The sequence below is a fragment of the Haematobia irritans genome, chromosome 5 (assembly GCF_050003625.1).
Source record: "Haematobia irritans isolate KBUSLIRL chromosome 5, ASM5000362v1, whole genome shotgun sequence".
NCBI classification, from domain to species: Eukaryota; Metazoa; Arthropoda; class Insecta; order Diptera; family Muscidae; genus Haematobia; species Haematobia irritans.
Window position 1 is genome coordinate 172529682 of NC_134401.1, and position 13068 is coordinate 172542749.

Sequence of the window (13068 nt, forward strand, 5' to 3'; positions counted from 1 at the left end):
AAAAAAAAGAAAACAAGCGACAATAATTCTTTTAAATACAATTAATAAAATTAATACAATTGATACTCTGCTGGCCTTTTTTCAGTTAATTTTCTATTTTTTTAGCGTTAGCTTAACAAAAAACACCAACAACAAACTAAACTCTGCTAAAACATTAAGAGAACTGTAACTGCTCAAACAAGCCAACTTCTCTTCTAATGCGTTCTCTAATTTCTCTTTTTATTGCTATCTTTCTCTATGATCTTACAAAACAGATGTAGAAGAACAAATGTAACCGATAAAAGCAAAAATAATTTAGTTAAAACAGTAACATTCAAAATGCCTTTGTTTCTAGAGAACGATTTTTTAATTATTAACTTGTTTTTTTTTTTTATTTTCGCATTTTTGCAGATAAAGAAGATGACCCTGACTCTCCCCGAGTTTTACGTCACATCGAACTAATCGATGATGAGGCCACAGAGTATGGCATTCAAATTGTCAAATGCCATGACAAATTGATGGCCAAGAAATATGGTTTCCGTAATCCTCCTGGCATTACCTACTTCCGTAAGACGAAATACATTAACTATGATGGCGACATTGATGACGAAGAGGAAGTTTTGGATTGGCTAACAAGTCCCGCGAATATGGAAATGACCGATCACATTGAACAAGTGAATCGCAAAATGTTTGAGAAAATCCGCAAAGCTTCCGATTATTTGGCTGTCATTTTTTGTGAGTATTAAAGAATTTAAGAGAGAGACATATTCAAATGAGAGGTAATTTCGGAAGATTTAATAGGAATTGCCAGTACAAGAGAGCTTAATATAAAGAGAGATACACAAATGGTTCATAAACTATACAGGGATGATAAATTGCATAGTCAAAATGGTACTCGAAAATTTACTTTTCTTAATAAACTGGAACATTTCTGCCCCGGTAATCATTTTAAAACTTTTTTGGGCATGTTCAAAACATCACTGAAATTAAAGGCTTCACCGAAATAATGCTCTTCGTAAAAGATGAATGATATCATTATTTTCGAATCAAAGGCACTTTTAATCGGAAGATTTAATAGGAATTACCAGCACAAGAGAGCTTAATATAAAGTGAGATACACAAATGGATCATAAACTATACAGGGATGATAAATTGCATAGGCAAAATGGTACTAAATTATCCTCAAAAATTGACTTTTCTTAACCCACTAGTACTTTTCTATCTAAAAGATGAAAGATATCATTATTTTAGAACCAACGACACTTTCCATTGAATGTACGAAAAGTTACGTTCTTTAAGGATAATGTTCGTAGCTTGGTTCAAGGGCGCATTAAACTAAACACTCTATGGAGTGAAATTTGGGAAGTAACCGCTACATGCCCAGTAAGATCATACACTCAAAAAAAGTTTACTTGGATCCAAAGATTTTGACCTTCCCTTAAGGATTTAGGTATTGATTCCGAGCCAAAGATGCGGCTTCTTTAAAATAAAGATTTTTTTTAACGACCTATCTGGCTTTAAATCTAGAATACAGATCTCATTTATCAAATGTTCATTCTCTTTTCGCGTTTTATTAATAAAGGTACTCACGTACAATCAAATGTCAGTTTCAAAAATTCAAATTATAACGGATACTTCAAAGTAAAAAATATTTTCTTAGTTCCAAAAAAACTTTAAACCAAAGACACTAAATCCTCAAAATAAGTCTTAGCCTGTAAAGGGTGATACGGTCAAAATTTGGTCAAGGGAAAACGCGTGTAAATCGGTGAAATCGTTTATTTAAAAAATCAAATTAAATTTCTTTTTCTAGTTCAATTAGTATAACATTCAGGAAAAATATTCAGTTAGGCTTTCGCTTTTCCAAATCCGAATTGCCGGGCCTCACGCTTGACACCTGCCATCAGATTTTGTACAGCCACCTTGTCCACCTTCTTCGCCGCAGAAAGCCAGTTTGCCTTGAACTGCTGCTCGTCCTTAGCAGTTTTTTTGACAATAGCCCAGTATTTCTCAATTGGGCGGAGCTCTGGCGTGTTGGGAGGGTTCTTGTCCTTGGGAACCACCTTCACGTTGTTGGCGGTGTACCACTCCATGGTCTTTTTACCGTAATGGCAAGATGCCAAATCCGGCCAAAACAGTACGGAACAACCGTGTTTCTTCAGGAAAGGCAGCAGACGTTTATTCAAACACTCTTTTATGTAAATTTCTTGGTTGACAGTCCCGGAAGCTATGAAAATGCTGCTTTTCAAGCCACAGGTACAGATGGTCGTCGTCCATTACCACGCAGTCAAACTTCGTCAGCATCGTCGTGTACAGCCCCCGGGATCGCGCTTTGGCCGTCGTATTTTGTTTATCATCGCGATTTGGAGTCACTACCTTCTTGTAAGTCGATAGTCCGGCTCGTTTTTTGGCTCGATGCACGGTTGTAGACGATACACCCAGCTTATTTGCGGCATCTCGGAGAGAGAGGTTAGGGTTTCGCTTGAAACTACCGGCAACTCTCTTTGTCGTCTCAGCGGCTTCCGGTTTTCGATTTCCCCCCGATCCAGACTTTCTGGCTGTCGACAAACGTTCCCCAAACACTTTAATTACATTTGTAACGGTTGATTTGGCAACTTTTAGCGATTTTGTCAGCTTTGCGTGCGAGTAGCTCGGATTTTCGCGATGCGCGAGCAAAATTTTGATACGCTGCTCTTCTTGCTTGGACGGCATTTTGACAACTGAAGAGTGAATTCCAAAATCAAAATGGGAGCAACATTCTACACACACACACCTTTAAAATGAGGGGTGTTCAGGTTTTTTAAATGCAAAATTGAAAGAAATACATCAAGTTTATATTGACCAAATTTTGACCGTATCACCCTTTATTTGAAGCGTTTTTATCTTAAATCTAAAGATTCAATAGTTCAGTTAATTTAAGGAAAATTTCTTTAAATCAAAAATGTGTTTCTATACTTTAAGGAAAATTAGCCTTAGTTTAAAGACATAGGACTTTAACGGAGGGCCGAAAATTTACAAAATTTGTGTCCGATCTTTTATGAAAAAAAAAATTTTAAGCAAAGATTATAAACTTGATTTTAATTAAAATGTCATTATTTTAAAGAAATTTGTCCTTAATATTTTGTAAATTCTAACGTTAAGGTTGCATAATCTTTAATATTACATAAATATTTTTTTCAGTGTAAGCTTTAGTTTTTTTTTCCTCGGTATGTAATATTTTGTGTGAACTATCCAGACTATAAATAATACGTCTATAGCATTTATTAGTAAAACTAAAGCGATACATACATTCCCTCCAGCTCAATGGCCTTTGGGGTGTTGAATGTAATTTCAGTGATAAATCAACGAACATGACAATTTCCCACAGCAATCTTGAAATATATCTCAACAATGTACACACCCATCAACATTTGCAATTTGCATTTCACTTTAGATAATTTTCGTCTTTTGTCTTTGATAAATGACTTCATTCGTGTGATTCCAGTTTTGTTCTCATCTAACCTTTGGTCCTCCAAAAATAACAACCTTAACCTAATTTCTTTCACCATTGTCTTATGTTTTGCAGACAGTGAAGATTGCAAGCAATGTCCTCGTGTTTTGGCTGAGGTGGAACATATTGACGATGAGGCCGATAAGGCTGGCATTGACTTTGTCAAAATCGATGATAAACAAATGGCCAAAGAATTGGGTGTATTTGCATTGCCAGCCATTGTCTTCTTTAAGCCCACCTCCAAGGAGCCAGTGATATACGCCGGTATGTGTATGAGTTTCTATATGGGGTTGTTAGCAATGATTGATGATACCCAACAACCAACCAGCCTGCATGTCGAGACATATGAAAAAGAACAACAGCCAAACCCTTAAAGACATTTTAAATATTTATGATGATGATGATGCTGATGCTGACGCATTTCTTTTTCGTTATTTTATCCTTTTTTAGGAGATCTTTATGAAGAAGAACAAATCCTCACTTGGTTGCTTACGCAAAAGGACCCAGGTGGAGATGTCATTGAAGATCTTGAAGGCGACAAGCTGGTGAATTTAATTGAAGAATCTGGATCCATTGCTGTTTATTTCTGTAAGTTATTCAAACAATCTCAATTTTTGTTCTTTGGTAAAACAAAGGAGTATCTCCTAAATTGTGTGAAGGAGTTACTTGAACAAGTTGTAATCATTTTGGTGGTAGGAAAAATAGAAAAGCGAAAAAATCGTAATGATTATTTTCATTTTATTATTATTTTATGAAAAAAGTATTTTGTTTTGAAATTTTTGTCAGATTTGAAAATAGTCTTAAATATTCCTTAATTTTGGCTATACCAAAAACACAAAACAGTTTTAATTGGCTAAATATAAACCCATCTAAGCCGTTTATATTTTATCCACTATGGGATGATGTAAGAATCGATATTCAACTTAAATCTAATGAGTGAGAATTCTAAGGACACATAAATTTTGGTTGGCACAATTAATTCATGATCAAATCATAATCAGATAGTAGATCTTAAACTAAAATTCCTATGAAAACTGGTGTGTAGATGTTTAAAGGCATTTTATTTTTGGTTGTCCTTTAAATTTTGGAAAACTCTAAGAATATGGAAATTCCATTTTCCACTTAGCCCTAACTCAAAAGACGATTTTGTATGAAATTTTATAGGTCACACGATGATTGTAGACATGTTGATGGCCAACAAAAGATGAAAGTTCTACTCTAGGCTCAGAAGATGCAGGGCCTTAAGTATGTTGGCTACTAGCGAGACATGGGAGATTCACGTCTACTTGAATCTATCCTATTTCAATAGCACATTTTCCAGACATAGACCACAATATATGAATTCAGGAACAAATTTAAAGTCATTGGGCTTAAGCGTCTTTGCCATATTCAATTTCGTTTCTTTCACTTCCTCCAACAAAAGGGACTGAATATCTGTTACACATTGAACAAGTGAATCGTAAAATGTTTGAGAAAATCCGCAAAGCTTTCGATTATTTGGCTGTCATTTTTGTGAGTATTAATGAATTTAAGAGAGAGAAATATTCAACTGAGAAGTAATTTCGGAAGATTTAATAAGAATAGCCAGCACAAGAGAGCTTAATATAAAGTGAAATACACAAATGGTGCATAAACTATGCAGAGAAGATAATTTCATAGCCAAAATGGTACTAAATTAAGCGTCTTTGCCATATTCAATTTCGTTTCTTTCACTTCCTCCAACAGAAGGGACTGAATATCTGTTACACCTTATAAGGAGGATCAAGAGAGTTCTTACAATAGATCACAACCTTTCTATATATGAGCCTAGGTTACGTAACTTCAAGCCTTCCAACGATCTAAATATGTAATCAGGCAGCAATCTTAGGAAAACTTCATCAGATGTTGTATTAAACTAGAATAAATATCTAAAGGTATCACTATCATCTGATTACACCAAACTTAAGTGGTCATTCAACAGGCCTTCTAACGAGGCTTTTGTTCGTAGAAATTTTGATCTCAAGATTCAGTTCACAGCTTCTGGTTCTTGAGGTTAGGTTAGGTTATTAGGTATGGAATCAGGCAACAATCTTAGGGAAACTTCATCAGATGTTGTATTAAACTAGAATAAATATCTAAAGCTATCACTATCATCTGATTTCACCAAACTTAAATGGTCATTCAACAGGCCTTCTAACGAGGCTTTTGTTCGTAGACTTTTTGATCTCAAGATTCAGTTCACTGCTTCTGGTTCTTGAAGTAAGGTTAGGTTAGGTTATTTGGCAGCCCGATGTATCAGGCTCACTTAGACTATTCAGTCTGAGATTTATATTAGTCATATAAATCACTTTACACATCTAGAAATCGCTAGTCCTTCAGCTGGGAAATTCGCTACAACCTTAACAGCTCAAGCCGCAGATATAAAACAAGATTGCTGGAAATCCTTATCAGCAAAGCTACTATCAAAAGATGGTAGTTCACTGAATCGATCTTTTGGTGTAATATCTAATTTAGCCACTAACGTCTTTCCGCTGACCTATATAAGCATGTCATTCAGATGTCGACAGATCGGTGGATATGGGGGGTGGGAATACTGTGGAGGAGGTGCAGGTCTGACCCTGAAGAAATCAAGGGTTTCTAGACTACGATACACATCGATAATTTTTTGACAACGACCTCGTTTTTCATGCGGAGCTGATGGTCAGCCAGGATTATACTCCTATGATTTAGGGGTAGCTGGCTATACTCACCGGATGCCCGCAATGGTTCAAAGTTATCCCTCTGTGTAAATTATAATGTAGATGTTTTCACAGATTTTCAATGCCAAAAATATCAGATTATTTGGGAAAATTCGACTTTAGCAATATTTTAAAAATCTAATTTTTTCTTTTCCTTATAATTTTGAAATTGATCTGGGCTTTATACCACACGGAACATCTCCCAAACTTGGAAACTCCGAAAAGCGGACAACTTCCAAAATCGAACAAATGTGAAGGTGTGACCGTGGCTCTTCTGAGAGATTTATATAAATCGGAGTTAAGGCTTGTGTTCAGAAAATTTTCATCCCTTTTAATTGCCAATCGGCACCCCATTTACTTGAAATTCGATATGCCAATCACATACAATTTAAACGAGCATAAGTTGCAGAACATATGTGTCCAAAATATTTTCCAAATGTAGTATACAAGGGGTATAAAATGTCATAATTTTGACTTTATGAGATATCTCCATTTAAAGACTGCACTGAAAAACAAGTAAGGAAAGTCTAAAGTCGGGCGGGGCCGACTATATTATACCCTGCACCACTTTGTAGATCTAAATTTTCGATACCATATCACATCCGTCAAATGTGTTGGGGCTATATATAAAGGTTTGTCCCAAATATATACATTTAAATATCACTCGATCCGGACAGAATTTGATAGACTTCTACAAAATCTATAGACTCAAAATTTAAGTCGGCTAATGCACTAGGGTGGAACACAATGTTAGTAAAAAAATATGGGAAACATTTAAATCTGGAGCAATTTTAAGAAAACTTCGCAAAAGTTTTATTTATGATTTATCGCTCGATATATATGCATTAGAAGTTTAGGAAAATTAGAGTCATTTTTACAACTTTTCGACTAAGCAGTGGCGATTTTACAAGGAAAATGTTGGTATTTTGACCATTTTTGTCGAAATCAGAAAAACATATATATGGGAGCTATATCTAACTCTGAGCCGATTTCAACCAAATTTGGCACGCATAGCTACAATGCTAATTCTACTCCCTGTGTAAAATTTCAACTAAATCGGAGTTAAAAATTGGCCTCTACGGTCATATGAGTGTAAATCGGGCGAAAGCTATATATGGGAGATATATCTAAATCTGAACTGATTTCAACCAAATTTGGCACGCATAGCTACAATGCTAATTCTACTCCCTGTGCAAAATTTCAACTAACTCGGAGCAAAAAATTGGCCTCTGTGGTCATATGAGTGTAAGTCGGGCGAAAGCTATATATGGGAGCTATATCTAACTCTGAACCGATTTCAACCAAATTTGGCACGCATAGTTACAATGCTAATTATACTCCCTGTGCAAAATTTCAACTAAATCGGAGCAAAAAATTGGCCTCTGTGGTCATTTGAGTGTAAATCGGGCGAAAGCTATATATGGGAGCTATATCTAAATCTGAACCGATTTGGCTGATATTTTGCAAGTTTTTCGAGACTCATAAAATATTCGGATGTACGGAATTTGAGGAAGATCGGTTGATATACACGCCAATTATGACCAGATCGGTGAAAAATATATATGGCAGCTATATCTAAATCTGAACCGATTTTTTCCAAAATCAATAGGGATCGTCTTTGAGCCTAAACAGGACCCTATACCAAATTTTAGGACAATCGGACTAAAACTGCGAGCTGTACTTTGCACACAAAAATACATCAACAGACAGACGGACAGACAGACAGACAGACGGACAGACAGACAGACAGACGGACATCGCTAAATCGACTCAGAATTTAATTCTAAGACGATCGGTATACTAAACGATGGGTCTCAGACTTTTCCTTCTTGGCGTTACATACACTCAAAAAAAAGTAAACTCTCTATTTCACTAAAGCCATATTAACTTTATATTAGTTCATAGAATCATTATGTTTGGAAAAAGTTTATTTTAGTCAAATAATTTTTTGCGTATGTTAGTTAAATGAACTAAAAAACGGGAAAAAGTTATACCCAAATAAAGCATAAAGATTTCCTAATTTCGTATTTCTTACAAAATAGTTCATTATTTCTTTAAATTTGTAAATTTTACCAAAAATGTGTCCATCATGAACTTCGTATGTCACTAAAGACATTCTTGCAATTTTGACCTCCAAGATTTCTCTTAAAACTACAAAATTTTCTTCAACTACTGAAAAAATTTAGTTATGTCTAATAAATTTTCTTGAATTTGTCGAAAAATATTTACTTATTTTTGCCATATCGGAGTGATGCCAGCGCTTGTAATACCGTTTAGTTAAAATTTTCTAAAAAAGTTCCAAATTTTCTAAAATTAATCGAAAGTTATCTTTCCTGGTGGGTTCACTGTTTTTTCAGTGTACAAATGCACAAACTTATTATACCCTGTACCACAGTAGTGGTGAGGGGTATAAACAGTGAACCCTCCAGGAAGAAAACTTTCGGTTAAGTTTAGAAAATTTTGATTACTTTTAGAAAATTTTAACTAAACAGTATTATAAACGTTGGCATCACGCCGATGTCATAAAAATAAGTAAATATTTTTCGACAAATTCAAGAAAATTTATTAGATATAATCAAGTTTTTTCACTTGTTAAAGAAAATTTTGTACTTTGAAGGAAAAAATTGGAGTTCAAAATTGCAAGAATGTCTTTAGTGACATACGAAGTTCACGATGAACGCATTTGTAGTAAAATTTACACATTTAAAGAAATATTGAACTATTTTGTAGATGACACGAATTTAGTTAAATTTTTGTGCTTCATTTGTGCATATTTTTTCCTCGGTTTTAGTTAATTTAACTAAAGTGCGCAAAAAAATTATTAGAGTAAAGGAAACTTTCTCCAAACATAATATTTCCATGAACTAAAATAAAGTTAATTTGGCTTTAGTGAAATAGAGAGTTCACTTTTTTTTTTTTGAGTGTGAGTTGCGTAAGAGAGTTAATAACATTTTGACAAAATTTCTACATACATACAATCCTTGGTGGAAGATATATAAAATTCGGCTATGTCAAATTTATTATTTAATTTAATTTTCATATTTAATTTAATTCTCAAGTTCAATTTTCTATTTGATCCCTGCTACACTTTTGCGCAAAAAGATTACAACTTAACAGTGTGTCTGTGTATACTTACATGTGTGTGTGTCGTGCCGTCGTAATAACAATAAACAATTTCAATAATAATAATTTTAAAAATAATAAACGAAACATGTCATCATAATATTAACCATAAACTTTTTTCAAGTATGTCCTCCCCTAAAAAAATAGCGAAAAACAAAAGAAAACAGGCAAAAAGTTAATAACCTGCTTGCTGAAAGCAAAGAATAAACAAAGCGAAAGGATCTGGCAACTCTTCAATAATTACTGACGTATTTTAACATTTCATGTTTAGCGTGACTAACATAACAGCGAGAGTCCATTTTTGTTACGTTTCTTAAAAGTTTTCAGCTTATGAGATCTATAAAACAAATTTCTTATTTTATTTTTTCAATAAAAACTAAATTGAAAACTCAAAAATCAATTCAAACAAAACAAATTCTAACTGCAACAAAAACAACAACTACCACAACTATGAAACACAAACAACCGTTACATTTCCGCTGGCCAACAACTCAATATTCACAAAACAATACCAATACAAACAACCACCTACTACCACCCACTACCATCACAACCACATCCATGATGATGATGATGATGTTGGTGACCACTCACTTCACCATAGGGAATAAGACCCAGTGTGACATCTGTAATTCGAAGGCTGCACGCAAGGCTCGTCTTAAAAAGGAAAAGGAGCAACAGTCGCAAGATCCTGGAGCTGGAGCAGCAGCAGCTTTTGCCAGTGAGGGCTCTGAAGGGGGCGAAGGAGCTGAGGGGGCCGAGGCAACGGACACAAGTACAACAACAAAGGCCTCAAAGCAAGAAGATGGTATAGCAAAGAATGTGCCATGACCCATGGTCGTGGGAACCTTGTCATTGTTGTTGATGACGACGATGATGTTGTTGTTGTTAAGTGATGTTACATGTTAAATGGAATGAATGCTAAGTCAACCAAACAACCTGGCAAAATACCCGACCACACCACAACCAAAACACCCACCGCCACTAGTTAAACCCACATCATGCTCGTACTATGTCCCACCTATGCCAGACTACAAAGAGTAAAAGAAACCCAAAAATACATGAACATGTCTCAAACCAAAAAAAAAAAAAACAAGAACAAGAAACCAACTCCAGCATCCAGATACCCTTTTGCTTGTTATGAACACCCTTTTCCAGTTGTGATCCTCCACCCAGAAAAATACAACAAGTAAAACAAAAACTGGAATTCTAACTGCCATATGACCGCCCACTCCAACCCACTCTACTCTGAGAGACATCCTTCATTGTTTCGTGTTGTTTGAGAAACATAAATCTCTTTTCGTTGACATGGCCTAAATATCCCCTAGAACTAAAACCTCCCATACCTTGTAAACTGTAGGCAATGTTTAACCCTTTGAGATTCAAAATGAATATTTGAAATTTTGATATGCATCAGATGTTACATTTAAGTGCCATTATCATCAGAACTCACCTAACTTAAGGTGGTCATTCAGCAGAGATAAAATCTTTTGATGTCGACTTATGTGTTTGCGTTCTATTTAGGGATAAATGACAGAAATAGTAAACCAATGAAAAAAGTTATATGTGATCAGTTATTTTATTGACACGATAAATTATACGAAAATGTGAGAAGGCAGCTTAAATTACATACTATATATGTAATTCAACCTTTGTTAATGAGTTAGAGAGAGTTATTCAACTTATCACAGAGAAGAGAGTCGTGAGAGTTCGCGTCACTACTGTAGTGAGTGATCAGGATTAACAGTGAAATTGAGTCAAATGTCGCTCACACACACACCTACAACTCTTGCGTACCTCGGTTTAATTCTTAGTTAACGGTAAAATATGTTGATGAAATTCGTATGTTATTCTCTTTCGCCTCAAAGTAAGAAAGTCTCTCTTGTGTAATAAAAGAAACTTTCTTGCATGCTGTGATGCAAAGTAATATGAATACAAAATGTACACATGTATAAGTGAATGAGATAGTAGAAGAGGGATTTTCAATAGTAAAAACGAGACACTCGTAAGCACATAACTGTCGACAGAGCGAATAAATGTGACGTAGTTGTCTTTTGTTTGGATACTCGTAGTGTGCTTGGTAGTAAGTAACAATAAAAAGCCTGAGTCAAATTTCAATAAAACTCATATCTGTTACATGGTCTATCTACGAAATATACCGATAAAATATTTGGATAGACATCGATTTTCGATGTTAAAAGTTCTTCAGTATCTATTTTGCATTACGTTCATAAGTCTCCGGTATCAAAAACAAAAAAAAGAAGCAAATGCTCTGCCCTTGGAATTTGGTGTAAATTGCCACTAACGGACCTATCAGTGTTCCAATTTTTCGCATTTTTTTTTTAATTCTTATATAATTTATTGATTTCTATATTCTCTTGATATAAAAAACAATTATCAGAATAATCTATTGTTGAAGATATTCCAAAAGGTTTTCCTTTCTGGTACGACTCGGATATTCAAAATTAAACAGAACCTCAGACGTGCCAATTCAATTCACATTTATTTCATAAAACAAAGTCATTCTACCCTATTGGGTAGTCGATGTCGCAGGACGTGTCCTTTGGAACGAGTCCAAATCATGTTCCAAAGTATAAATTTAACCCGTCATGTTACGTTTTGGCCAGAACTCGGACAGGTCCATACACACCAAGGACTAATCCTATACCGGTCCTCGGGTTGATCTTTTCCCGTAAGTTTGTTGCACAAATTTATAACGTCTCAATTTTCAAGTAAGAGAGTTATTTTGGGCCATGAAAGAGAATACGCTTAAGAGAGTTGTGCTGTCGACAGCGCGATTAAGTTCGCCAAGTGTGTTCCGTCATTAAAATGATTTTTTTATACTTCAAATTTGAAATTTGCGGGTATTGACAATTCATTTAGCCAACTTCAAATATCTATAGACACCATGGAGCCATGGTTAGCATACCCGCCTTGCATACAAAGTGTTATGGATTCAATCCCAATTTCGACAAAATACCAAAAGGGTTTTCAGTGGTACACAAAAATTTTTTTTCGGATTCAATCACGAAATTAATTGATCCAATCAATTTTTTAATTGAAATGTCTTCAATCACTGAAATGATAGTATCAATTAAAAAAATAAAATAAATAAAAATAAAATAAATATCAATTAAAAAAATAATTGAAAGTCAATTAAAAAATTGAATTGATCCAATTAAATAATTAGTTGGTACTAATAATTTTTGTGATTGATTTTAGTTTCAATTAAAAAATTTATTGAATCAATTAAATTTTTAATTATTTTTTTTTTTTTAACTCAACTAAGGCTTTAATTGGAAACATTTTCGTGATTTTTTTTTTCTGTGTAGTAATGCTGGTTTAAAAGTTACTCTAAGTGGTTTCACCGCCGTTCGGACTCGCCTATAAAAAAGTTCACTTGTCATTGAGTTAAACATATAATAGGGTAGAACTTAGAGAAATTCGCCAAGTGTGGTATCACAATGGGCTGAATAGTTTATGGGAGTCTAAAATAGCGGTTTAACATTTGTGTCGATTTCGGTAAAATTGAATTCGAAAAAATGGAATATTTTAACTGGAAATGGAAAAAGTTTTAATTTATTGTTATAAATCGATTTCGACTTCTTCATCCAAACGTTGAATATTTGGCTTCCACAAGTTATGCAGTACTGTAGCACATAAGGTTTCTCTGATATTAAAAAGTGTTATTCGATTGTTTTTTTGAACACAACATGTTTCAAGGGCAAAATCTTATTTTTAGATGGGAAACATGGAACATTT

At 34.4% G+C, this 13068-nt stretch overlaps 1 protein-coding gene across 6 annotated transcripts in view; it reads left to right on the forward strand.

Moving 5' to 3' along the window:
* Positions 1-13068, forward strand: part of hlk (hulk) — a 128016-nt gene that overhangs the window by 104850 nt on the left and 10098 nt on the right. For 4 of the 6 annotated variants that reach the window (XM_075311129.1, XM_075311128.1, XM_075311130.1 and 1 more), the window contains 4 exons: positions 391-714; positions 3542-3730; positions 3917-4054; positions 9911-10114. In XM_075311129.1, the coding sequence (XP_075167244.1) occupies positions 391-714; positions 3542-3730; positions 3917-4054; positions 9911-10114 (855 nt within the window). The remainder of the gene's footprint in view (positions 1-390; positions 715-3541; positions 3731-3916; positions 4055-9910; positions 10115-13068) is intronic. The other 2 variants (XM_075311131.1, XM_075311133.1) reach the window with 1 other exon arrangement.